Source organism: Lolium perenne, chromosome 3 (genome assembly GCF_019359855.2).
Source record: "Lolium perenne isolate Kyuss_39 chromosome 3, Kyuss_2.0, whole genome shotgun sequence".
NCBI lineage: Eukaryota > Viridiplantae > Streptophyta > Magnoliopsida > Poales > Poaceae > Lolium > Lolium perenne.
The window spans coordinates 315,498,769-315,512,148 of record NC_067246.2 but is presented as its reverse complement, the minus strand read 5'-3'; the positions used below and the strand labels follow the sequence as shown (position 1 = coordinate 315,512,148).

General features: G+C 44.6%; 1 protein-coding gene across 1 annotated transcript; it reads left to right on the top strand.

The window, feature by feature from the left end:
- Positions 1 to 11,630: 11,630 nt before the first annotated feature.
- Positions 11,631 to 13,048, top strand: LOC127345548 (uncharacterized). Its single transcript, XM_051372034.2, has one exon. It carries the CDS (start codon positions 11,770 to 11,772, stop codon positions 12,856 to 12,858), a length of 1,089 nt encoding a protein of 362 aa, XP_051227994.1. The 5' UTR covers positions 11,631 to 11,769; the 3' UTR covers positions 12,859 to 13,048.
- Positions 13,049 to 13,380: the final 332 nt, after the last annotated feature.

Sequence of the window (13,380 nt, the reverse complement as noted above, 5' to 3'; positions counted from 1 at the left end):
GATTGGGAGGGGTATTGTGTCGTAATGATAGTGACGTGTGAGTCTCTAATGGTGGAGGCATTTTTAGAAAAGAAAAATATGCATGCACATGCATGCCTTCCTTTTCGGAAAAACTAGAGAATTTATGCGCCCTCCTTTATGGATCGGAGGAAGTAATTGGTAGAACCTCATGTGCTTGATATATTTTCGTGCACCATACCATAAGAAGTTATCAAAACACCAAACCATAGAATCCGCTACCGAACAAAATATCATCGGTACTCCATTCTTGTGACAATGGGAGCACAACCATGTCTATGCACATAAGCTTCTATTACCACCATCCAGATCATTATAGTACCAACGCTTCAATACTTATAAATAAAAAATCCCGATCTGAGTGAGGGAGTATGTGTAGTCCAGACATCTAGCCTGCTAAAGTAAAGTGAGCCAGCATAATGGATCAAGAAGAAGCGCTAGGTGTACCCTTTAGGGCGTACCAAAGCGACCCGAAGGGCCTAGCAAGAGTAAGTGATGCGGTTGCTATATCTGTAAGTGAGAGATTGGTATATCCGTAAGTTAGACACTGGTGGAAAACAGAGAGAATAATTGATCGAGCTGATGGTAGGGTAGTATAAAATCCTTCAGATAATCCGCCAAAGTGCCCTTGGCATGTCTCTCTCTAAATATATATATCTTCAAATTAGTGAAGTAGTACACACATCTCCATCAAAACAAAACAAAAAAGTAAATTATTTTTTCATAAAGCAGCCTACACCATGCATTACCGAACTTTAGGGAGGTCAACATTGTAAACTCTCTTTTCTCCTTTATAACATTGGGATAGCAGCACCATGCCGTTGGTTTCTTTTTAAATATAAAAAAGTTTTAAAAGATGGCACCATGTCGTTAGGCGCACTACCCCACCTAGCAGTTGACGTCTGATCGGCTAGGTGGATTATCTGCCAATTAAACCTTGTCATCATGTGTGATACTAGCACGAGCCACAAACTCCAATTTCAGGTGGAGCTCCACTTTATTTGCTCAGGATAGCGATAACGATCAATTTATTGTTTAACTTTTTTTGCTGCCGCAAGGAAACTAACTACCGCTTAGTTTGGCAAAATATTTGTTTTCTAAATGGAGGTTCTACATATCCTCGTGCTCAGACCTTACAACGCGCAAACCAACCGAAAACCGGAGGCATCTGGAAAACGTCTTATATTGACTCGGGAACTCAAACTGGTTCAGCAGATCCTAAATGCACACCACTTCCCACGCTCGCAAAGTCGCCTCCACCACCTTCCGCTGACACATCTTTGAAAAAGATCAACGCATTTGACCTTGCCAATCTTCCATCAACGTTGCCATGGCACCAACTGACGTCACCACCTTGCGTGAGTCCATCAAGCCGCGTCCATCACCGAGACACCGCTGCACCACGACGCGGAGACTCGGAAACTTTGATGAGGTAGCTACAAACTGCTCCGTCTGAGATCCCCTCTAGCTAGCATCAGCTCCAAAAACGATACCCTTTGAGGGAGAACGAATCTGCACACCGCCATCGCCCAATCCAGGGGACCCAGATCTAGGTTTTCCCAGGAGCTGCCGTCTGCCTGGAAGGAGACGATAATCGACCGTAACAAAGAAGCACGTAGACGATGCCTCCATGGAGGGCATGGTAGTTGAGAGCACTGATGACGCGTAAAGCACACGCTCGTTGGGAACCCCAAGTGGAAGGTGTGATGCGTACAGCAGCAAGTTTCCCTCAGTAAGAAACCAAGGTTTATCGAACCAGTAGGAGTCAAGAAGCACGTTGAAGGTTGATGGCGGCGGGATGTAGTGCGGCGCAACACCAGGGATTCCGGCGCCAACGTGGAACCTGCACAACACAACCAAAGTACTTTGCCCCAACGAAACAGTGAGGTTGTCAATCTCACCGGCTTGCTGTAACAAAGGATTAACCGTATTGTGTGGAAGATGATTGTTTGCAGAAAACAGTAGAACAAGTATTGCAGTAGATTGTATTTCAGTAAAGAGAATTGGACCGGGGTCCACAGTTCACTAGAGGTGTCTCTCCCATAAGATAAACAGCATGTTGGGTGAACAAATTACAGTTGGGCAATTGACAAATAAAGAGAGCATGACCATGCACATACATATCATGATGATTATAGTGAGATTTAATTGGGCATTACGACAAAGTACATAGACCGCCATCCAACTGCATCTATGCCTAAAAAGTCCACCTTCAGGTTATCATTCGAACCCCTTCCAGTATTAAGTTGCAAAGCAACAGACAATTGCATTAAGTATGGTGCGTAATGTAATCAACAACTACATCCTTAGACATAGCATCAATGTTTTATCCCTAGTGGCAACAGCACAACACAACCTTAGAACTTTTCATCCTTTGTCCCGGTGTCAATGCGAGGCATGAACCCACTATCGAGCATAAGTACTCCCTCTTGGAGTTACAAGCATCTACTTGGCCAGAGCATCTACTAGTAACGGAAAGCATGCAAGATCATAAACAACACGTAGATGTAACTTTGATAATCAACATAACAAGTATTCTCTATTCATCGGATCCCAACAAACGCAACATATAGAATTACAGATAGATGATCTTGATCATGTTAGGCAGCTCACAAGATCCGACAATGATAGCACAATGGGGAGAAGACAACCATCTAGCTACTGCTATGGACCCATAGTCCAGGGGTAGACTACTCACACATCACACCGGAGGCGACCATGGCGGCGTAGAGTCCTCCGGGAGATGATTCCCCTCTCCGGCGAGTGCCGGAGGCGATCTCTGGATCCCGAGATGGGATCGGCGTTGGCGGCGTCTCGGAAGGTTTTTCGTATCGTGGCTCTCGGTGCGGGGTTTCGTCACGGAGGCTTTAAGTAGGCGGAAGGGTAGGTCAAGAGGCGGCGCGAGGGCCGGACCATAGGGCCGCGCGGCCGAGGGGGCCGCGCCGCCCTATGCTCACGGCTGCCTCGTGGCCCCTCTTCGTTTCGTCTTCGGACTTGGAAGCTTCGTGGAAAAATAGGCCCCCAGGCTTTGATTTCGTCCAATTCCGAGAATATTTCCTTACTAGGATTTCTGAAACCAAAAACAGCAGAAAACAGAATCGGCACTTCGGCATCTTGTTAATAGGTTAGTTCCGGAAAATGCACGAATATGACATAAAGTGTGCATAAAACATGTAGATAACATCAATAATGTGGCATGGATCATAAGAAATTATCGATACGTCGGAGACGTATCAGCATCCCCAAGCTTAGTTCTGCTCGTCCCGAAGCGAGGTAAAACGATAACACAGATAATTTCTGGAGTGACATGCCATCATAATCTTGATCATACTATTTGTAAAGCATATGTAGTGAATGCAGCGATCAAAACAATGTATATGACATGAGTAAACAAGTGAATCATAAAGCAAAGACTTTTCATGAATAACACTTCAAGACAAGCATCAATTAAGTCTTGCATAAGAGTTAACTCATAAAGCAATAATTCAAAGTAAAGGCATTGAAGCAACACAAAAGAAGATTAAGTTTCAGCGGTTGCTTTCAACTTGTAACATGTATATCTCATGGATATTGTCAACATAGAGTAATATAATAAGTGCAATAAGCGAGTATGTAGGAATCAATGCACAGTTCACACAAGTGTTTGCTTCTTGAGGTGGAGAGAAATAGGTGAACTGACTCAACATTGAAAGTAAAAGAATTGTCCTCCATAGAGGAAAAGCATCGATTGCTATATTTGTGCTAGAGCTTTGATTTTGAAAACATGAAACAATTTTGTCAACGGTAGTAATAAAGCATATGTATCATGTAAATTATATCTTATAAGTTGCAAGCCTCATGCATAGTATACTAATAGTGCCCGCACCTTGTCCTAATTAGCTTGGACTACCGGATCATCACAATGCACATGTTTTTACCAAGTGTCACAAAGGGGTACCTCTATGCCGCTTTGTACAAAGGTCTAAGGAGAAAGCTCGCATTGGATTTCTCGCTATTGATTATTCTTCAACTTAGACATCCATACCGGGACAACATAGACAACAGATAATGGACTCCTCTTTTATGCATAAGCATGTAACAACAATTAATAATTTTCTCATTTGAGATTGAGGATATATGTCGAAAACTGAAACTTCCACCATCGATCATGGCTTTAGTTAGCGGCCCAATGTTCTTCTCTAACATTATGCATGCTTAACCATAAGGTGGTAGATCTCTCTTACTTCAGACAAGACGGACATGCATAGCAACTCACATGAAATTCAACAATGAGTAGTTGATGGCGTCCCCAGTGAACATGGTTATCGCACAACAAGCAACTTAATAAGAGATAAAGTGCATAATTACATATTCAATACCACAATAGTTTTTAAGCTATTTGTCCCATGAGCTATATATTGCAAAGGTGAATGATGGAATTTTAAAGGTAGCACTCAAGCAATTTACTTTGGAATGGCGGAAAATACCATGTAGTAGGTAGGTATGGTGGACACAAATGGCATAGTGGTTGGCTCAAGTATTTTGGATGCATGAGAAGTATTCCCTCTCGATACAAGGTTTAGGCTAGCAAGGCTTATTTGAAACAAACACAAGGATGAACCGGTGCAGCAAAACTCACATAAAAGACATATTGAAAACATTATAAGACTCTACACCGTCTTCCTTGTTGTTCAAACTCAATACTAGAAATTATCTAGACCTTAGAGAAACCAAAAATGCAAACCAAATTTTAGCATGCTCTATGTATTTCTTCATTAATGGGTGCAAAGCATATGATGCAAGAGCTTAATCATGAGCACAACAATTGCCAAGTATCACATTACCCAAGACATTAATAGCAATTACTACATGTATCATTTTCCAATTCCAACCATATAACAATTTAACGAAGGAGAAACTTCGCCATGAATACTATGAGTAGAAACCACGGACATACTTGTCCATATGCTACAGCGGAGCGTGTCTCTCTCCCATAAAGTGAATGCTAGGATCCATTTTATTCAAACAAAACAAAAAATAAAAACAAACCGACGCTCCAAGAAAAAGCACATAAGATGTGATGGAATAAAAATATAGTTTCAGGGGAGGAACCTGATAATGTTGTCGATGAAGAAGGGGATGCCTTGGGCATCCCCAAGCTTAGACGCTTGAGTCTTCTTGATATATGCAGGGGTGAACCACCGGGGCATCCCCAAGCTTAGAGCTTTCACTCTCCTTGATCATGTTGCATCATACTCCTCTCTTGATCCTTGAAAACTTCCTCCACACCAAACTCGAAACAACTCATTAGAGGGTTAGTGCACAATAAAAGTTAACATATTCAGAGGTGACACAATCATTCTTAACACTTCTGGACATTGCATAATGCTACTGGACATTAGTGGATCAAAGAAATTCATCCAACATAGTAAAAGAGGCAATGCGAAATAAAAGGCAGAATCTGTCAAAACAGAACAGTTCGTATTGACGAATTTTAAAATGGCACCAGACTTGCTCAAATGAAAATGCTCAAATTGAATGAAAGTTGCGTACATATCTGAGGATCATGCACGTAAATTGGCTTAATTTTCTGAGCTACCTACAGGGAGGTGGACCCAGATTCGTGACAGCAAAGAAATCTGGAATTGCGCAGTAATCCAAATCTAGTACTTACTTTTCTATCAACGGCTTTACTTGGCACAACAAAACACAAAACTAAGATAAGGAGAGGTTGCTACAGTAGTAAACAACTTCCAAGACACAAAATAAAAACAAAGTACTGTAGGTAAAAACATGGGTTGTCTCCTATAAGCGCTTTTCTTTAACGCCTTTCAGCTAGGCGCAGAAAGTGTGCATCAAGTATTATCAAGAGACGAAGTGTCAACATCATAATTTGTTCTCATAATAGAATCAAAAGGTACCTTCATTCTCTTTCTAGAGAAGTGTTCCATACCTTTCTTGAGAGGAAATTGATATTTTATATTACCTTCCTTCATATCAATGATAGCACCAACAGTTCGAAGAAAAGGTCTTCCCAATATAATGGGACAAGATGCATTGCATTCAATATCCAAGACAACAAAATCAACGGGAACAAGGTTATTGTTAACGGTAATGCGAACATTATCAACTTTCCCCAAAGGTTTCTTTGTAGAATGATCAGCAAGATTAACATCCAAATAACAATTTTTCAGCGGTGGCAAGTCAAGCATATTATAAATTTTCTTAGGCATAACAGAAATACTTGCACCAAGATCACATAAAGCATTACAATCAAAATCTTTAACCTTCATCTTAATGATGGGCTCCCAACCATCCTCTAGCTTTTTAGGAATAGGGGCTTCACGCTCTAGTTTCTCTTCTCTAGCTTTTATGAGAGCATTTGTAATATGATGTGTGAAAGCCAAATTTATAGCACTAGCATTAGGACTTTTAGCAAGTTTTTGCAAGAATTTTATAACTTCAGAGATGTGGCAATCATCAAAATTCAAACCATTATAATCTAAAGCAATGGGATCATCATCCCCAATGTTGGAAAAAATTTCAGCAGCTTTATCACATGAGTTTAAGCGATTTTAGCAGTTTCTCGCGCTTTGCATTAGAAGTGGAAACATTGCTAACACCAATTCTTTTATTAGTATTAGTAGGAGGTGCAGCAACATGTGTAGCATTAGCATTACTAGTGGTGGTAATAGTCCAAACTTTAGCTACATTCTTCTCTTTAGCTAGTTTTTCATTTTCTTCTCTATCCCACCTAGCACGCAGTTCAGCCATTAATCTTATATTCTCATTAATTCTAACTTGAATGGCATTTGCTGTAGTAAATTTTATTATGATGATTTTCATTAGGCAAAACTTTTGATTTCAAAAGATCAACATCAGCAGCAAGACTATCGACTTTAGAAACAAGTATATCAATTTTCCCAAGCTTTTCTTCAACAGATTTGTTAAAAGCAGTTTGCGTACTAATAAATTCTTTAAGCATGGCTTCAAGTCCAGGGGGTGAATTCCTATTATTGTTGTAAGAATTCCCATAAGAATTAGCATAACCGTTACCATTATTATAAGGATATGGCCTATAGTTATTACTAGAATTGTTCCGGTAAGCATTGTTGTTGAAATTATTATTTTTAATGAAGTTTACATCAACATGTTCTTCTTGTGCAACCAATGAAGCTAATGGAACATTATTAGGATCAATATTAGTCCTATCATTCGCAAGCATAGACATAATAGCATCAATCTTATCACTCAAGGAAGAGGTTTCTTCGACAGAATTTACCTTCTTACCTTGTGGAGCTCTTTCCGTGTGCCATTCAGAGTAATTGATCATCATATTATCAAGAAGCTTTGTTGCCTCACCAAGAGTGATGGACATAAAGGTACCTCCAGCAGCTGAATCCAATAAATTCCGTGAAGAAAAATTTAGTCCTGCATAGAAGGTTTGGATGATCATCCAAGTAGTCAGTCCATGAGTTGGGCAATTTTTAACCAGAGATTTCATTCTTTCCCAAGCTTGAGCAACATGTTCAGTATCTAATTGTTTAAAATTCATTATGCTACTCCTCAAAGATATAATTTTAGCAGGGGGATAATATCTACCAATAAAAGCATCCTTGCATTTAGTCCATGAATCAATACTATTCTTAGGCAGAGATAGCAACCAATCTTTAGCTCTTCCTCTTAATGAGAAAGGGAACAATTTTAATTTTATAATATCACCATCTACATCTTTATATTTTTGCATTTCACATAGTTCAACAAAATTATTAAGATGGGCAGCACATCATCGAACTAACACCAGAAAATTGCTCTCGCATAACAAGATTCAGTAAAGCAGGTTTAATTTCAAAGAATTCTGCTGTAGTAGCAGGTGGAGCAATAGGTGTGCATAAGAAATCATTATTATTTGTGGTTGTGAAGTCACACAACTTAGTATTTTCAGGGTTGGCCATTTTAGCAACAGTAAATAAAACAAACTAGATAAAGTAAATGCAAGTAAACTAATTTTTTTGTGTTTTTGATATAGCGAACAAGATAGCAAATAAAGTAAAACTAGCAACTAATTTTTTTGTATTTTGATTTAGTGCAGCAAACAAAGTAGTAAATAAAACTAAGCAAGACAAAAACAAAGTAAAGAGATTGAGAAGTGGAGACTCCCCTTGCAGCGTGTCTTGATCTCCCCGACAACGGCGCCGAAATTTAGCTTGATGACGCGTAAAGCACACGCTCGTTGGGAACCCCAAGTGGAAGGTGTGATGCGTACAGCAGCAAGTTTCCCTCAGTAAGAAACCAAGGTTTATCGAACCAGTAGGAGTCAAGAAGCACGTTGAAGGTTGATGGCGGCGGGATGTAGTGCGGCGCAACACCAGGGATTCCGGCGCCAACGTGGAACCTGCACAACACAACCAAAGTACTTTGCCCCAACGAAACAGTGAGGTTGTCAATCTCACCGGCTTGCTGTAACAAAGGATTAACCGTATTGTATGGAAGATGATTGTTTGCAGAAAATAGTAGAACAAGTATTGCAAGAGATTGTATTTCAAGAAAGAGAATTGGACCGGGGTCCACAGTTCACTAGAGGTGTCTCTCCCATAAGATAAACAGCATGTTGGGTGAACAAATTACAGTTGGGCAATTGACAAATAAAGAGAGCATGACCATGCACATACATATCATGATGATTATAGTGAGATTTAATTGGGCATTACGACAAAGTACATAGACCGCCATCCAACTGCATCTATGCCTAAAAAGTCCACCTTCAGGTTATCATCCGAACCCCTTCCAGTATTAAGTTGCAAAGCAACAGACAATTGCATTAAGTATGGTGCGTAATGTAATCAACAACTACATCCTTAGACATAGCATCAATGTTTTATCCCTAGTGGCAATAGCACAACACAACCTTAGAACTTTCACATCCTTGTCCCAGGTGTCAATGCAGGCATGAACCCACTATCGAGCATAAGTACTCCCTCTTGGAGTTACAAGCATCTACTTGGCCAGAGCATCTACTAGTAACGGAAAGCATGCAAGATCATAAACAACACGTAGATGTAACTTTGATAATCAACATAACAAGTATTCTCTATTCATCGGATCCCAACAAACGCAACATATAGAATTACAGATAGATGATCTTAATCATGTTAGGCAGCTCACAAGATCCGACAATGATAGCACAATGGGAAGAAGACAACCATCTAGCTACTGCTATGGACCCATAGTCCAGGGGTAGACTACTCACACATCACACCGGAGGCGACCATGGCGGCGTAGAGTCCTCCGGGAGATGATTCCCCTCTCGGCAGGTGCGGAGGCGATCTCCTGGATCCCCCGAGATGGGATCGGCGTTGGCGGCGTCTCTGGAAGGTTTTCCGTATCGTGGCTCTCGGTACTGGGGGTTTCATCACGAAGGCTTTAAGTAGGCGGAAGGGTAGGTCAAGAGGCGGCGCGAGGGGCCCAGACCATAGGGCCGCGCGGCCAGGGCAGGGGCCGCGCCGCCCTATGCTCTGGCTGCCTCGTGGCCCCTCTTCGTTTCGTCTTCGGACTTCTGGAAGCTTCGTGGAAAAATAGGCCCCTGGGCTTTGATTTCGTCCAATTCCGAGAATATTTCCTTACTAGGATTTCTGAAACCAAAACAAGCAGAAACAAGACATGGCACTTCGGCATCTTGTTAATAGGTTAGTTCCAGAAAATGCACGAATATGACATAAAGTGTGCATAAAACATGTAGATAACATCAATAATGTGGCATGGATCATAAGAAATTATCGATACGTCGGAGACGTATCAAGCACCACCATCATCTGATCCAAGGATCTAGGGTTTCCCCTGGAGACTGTACTTTATGCGAGGCCAATCCGTCACATGAAGTCCAGCGCGCCATTGCCTCCACCTCCAGCAAAGACGTTGACGACGAGGCCGATGGAGATGGCCATCCCCTCTAGGAGGTGCGCCGCTACCACCTAATTCATGCGACGACTAGAAGAGGAGCGAGGGGGGGTATATGTACAGAAGAAAGGTAGCAACATATGTACTCCTGGGAGACAACTGACCAACAACTCTAGACTAAAGACAGGTTCAGAGAACACACATGATGCCATGAAGGCATGAACACAGATGTTGTTTAGATCAGAAATTTAGTTACCAACTAATGCATTGTACTGAATGCTCTGAACATAAATGTTCTCCCAGCAATAACCTAAAGTTTGTTGTAGTTTCTAAATAGAAAGAGAGAGCAATTCCTCATTGTTTATGAGTACTGAAGTGACCAAGTTAGTCATGTCACTGCCAAAGATATGATTCCTGAAGGAGGTACTTCTAGAAATTTCCTTTAGTTGTTTTAAGGCATTTTAAAAGTACCTTTAAGTGTTTTTTAAGGCACTATTATATTATGCCATAAATTATTTTTATTGGCATTTTTAAAATGCCAATAAAAAATTTGGAGGCATTCCACAAATATTGCCTCAAAAAATAATGTAAGGCAGTTTTCAAAGTGTCTCAAAAAAAATATTTTTAAAGGCATTTTCAATAGTGCCTTAAAAGATCTATTTTTAGGGGCACTTTTCATTAGTGCCTTAAATGATTTTTCCCTACACCATTTGGTACAACACTTTTTTTTATTGCGTTCAAAGATTTTCAAAGGCATTTTTACTATATTTTAAGGCACTTTTTAGTGCCCCTAATAATCAACTGTGGTGTAGTGCCCTCCGCTTGGATTTATAAGATGTTCAAAGTTATTTGAAGGTTCAATCCTTTTTTTGTATTTAGTCTATTTTAATGTGTGATTCACTTAACTTGATTTGTATGTACTAGTTTATTTTAAATTTGTCTAAAACATATTCTTTGCGCTGTCCCGGAGCGGTGGGCAGCGAGCCACGGTGCAGGAGCAGAATCCAAACTCAAGAGGGAATCCGTGTGCAGTGCTTGGAAAAGCTACGGCGGAGAAGCAGCGTCCTGCCCGCGTCGAGAGGGCTTCCTTTGTCGTTCACGCGTCTCGTTTCTTACCCTGCAAGTCCAATCGCGATGCGAGGGAACAGAATAATCATGGCGTACAGCCGCCGCCGCCACTAAGGACGGCCCAGATTCGTCGAGAAGCAGCGCCACACGCACGCGCACGGTGGCCGGCCCGGCCGTCAACGCGCGCGCGTGAGGATTTCCTCCATTTGGGGCAAAAGAAAGAAGAAGATGGCACACCGGAGGGATGACGTCAGCCGCGAAGCTGGACCCACCAAGTTTCTACCGGTGACGCGTGGGCCCATCTGGCCTGATGAAAGAGAGGACTACGGAGTTCAATCAACCGCGCGGAGCCGAAGATTCTGGACGCACCTGCCGCCGCCCCCCGTGCGAACTCCCATGACTCGCGGGCCCCACCGCGCGCTGGGGACCACGCGTCATGCATGCCCAACGGCTCCCGCCGCCCTATCCTCCGCGTGTCCGGAGACTGGACCCGAGAAATCACGCGTATTCGCGAAGCACCTACACTTACCATACTCTATCCATTGACACGGCGGACCCGCACATTACGAGGCCCACGTATCAGCCTTATAGACGAAGTATCCGCGTGGGAGAAACACCCTCGCATCCTCCTCCAGTCCTTCCACGGTATATAAAACGAGGCGCCCCTGCCGTCCCAACAATCCCAAGTCTTCTTCTTCCTCCAACACCCAGATCTGTCCCCCTCCCACCAATTCACAAATCCGCAACCACCCGATCTCGCAAGGCCGAATTCCTCTTCCCCACCGATCCTCGACCCGATCGTTCGCCATGGCCCAGCGCACGCTGGAGCTGACCCTGATCTCGGGCAAGGACCTCAAGGACGTCAACCTGCTCTCCAAGATGGAGGTCTACGCGCTCGTCGCGCTCTCCGGCGACCCGCGCTCGCGCCAGCGCGTGCCCACCGACCGCCTCGGCGGCCGCAACCCGGCATGGAACGCCACGCTCCGCTTCACCGTCCCCGCCAACGCCGCGGGCTCCCTCCACGTGCTGCTCCGCGCCGAGCGCGCCCTCGGCGACCGCGACGTCGGCGAGGTCCACATCCCGCTCTCCGAGCTGCTCTCCGGCGCCCCCGACGGCCCCGTCCCCGTCAAGTTCGTCGCCTACCAGGTCCGTAAGATCGGGTCCGGGAAGCCCCAGGGCGCGCTCAATTTCTCCTACAAGCTCGGTGAGGTCACCCAGGCCCAGCCAGGCGCGGCGTACGGCGCTGCTCCTCAGGCCGCCTACCCGCCTCAGCCCGCGTACCCGCCTCAATCCGCATACCCACCAGCAGCCAAGGCCGACGCCTATGCCCAACCTCCATCCGCGTACCCACCCACAGCCAAGGCCGACGCTTACCCTCCTCCACAATCCGCCTACCCACCATCAGCCAAGGCGGACGCCTACCCGCCACCCGCCGGCTACCCACCAGCCGGGAAAACAACCGACCCATCCACCGCATACCCCGCACCAGCCGGCTACCCGCCCGCTGGAAAGCCATCCAAAACCAACGAGCCAGTCACCGCCTACCCCGCCGCCGCGGCCGGTCCGAGCACCGGCGCGCCATACGGCGCCCCACCCCCGCAGTACGGCTACGGCTACCCACCCCCGCAGCAGCAGCCCGGCTACGGCTACCCGCCCCCGCCGCAGCAGGGCGGGTACGGCTACGGCTACCCGCCGCAGCAGCCGGCCGGGTACGGCTACCAGCAGCAGGCCGTGAAGCCGCCCAAGAAGGCCGGCGGCATGGGGATGGGCCTCGGCGCGGGGCTCCTCGGAGGCGCGCTCGGCGGGCTCCTCATCGGCGACATGATCAGTGACGCCGGCAGCTATGATGCGGGATACGATGCTGGGTTCGACGACGGCGGTGGCTTCGATTTCTAGGCTGTTCCAGCATCCATCGGCGCGCGACGACCAGAGTTCTTTTGTTCTTCGATTTTCTTCTTCTTCAGTTCAGTTTGTCAGTTCTGTAACTCCTGTTCTGCTAAAATCGCCAGCCTCGGCCGCTGCGCAGCGTGATGTGGTAATGTAAATACAAGTACTATCAAAGTTTAACAGGGTATATTTTTGCCAACTCGTGTTTTCATTCAACTGATGAAATAATCGATCACCTGATTGATGCCCGTACTGGCATGTTTCTGTCCGATTGATCAGTTTGCGCGTTGAAATGAATGTTCAGTTGTGTTCTCCTGCGAATTCGAGCATGGGAACTTGTCGTGACCATGAATTCAAACGATTAACGTATGTGTTCTTCTTCAGTTAAGTTTGTCAGTTCTGTTCGTGCTACAAACGCCAGCGCTAGACGCTGCGCAGCGTGATGTGGTAATGTAAATACAAGTTTACGTCGTGTCTTCATAATAGTCTGGTTGGGTTTCCACGCATCAAAATGAAGTTTCTACTCTGATC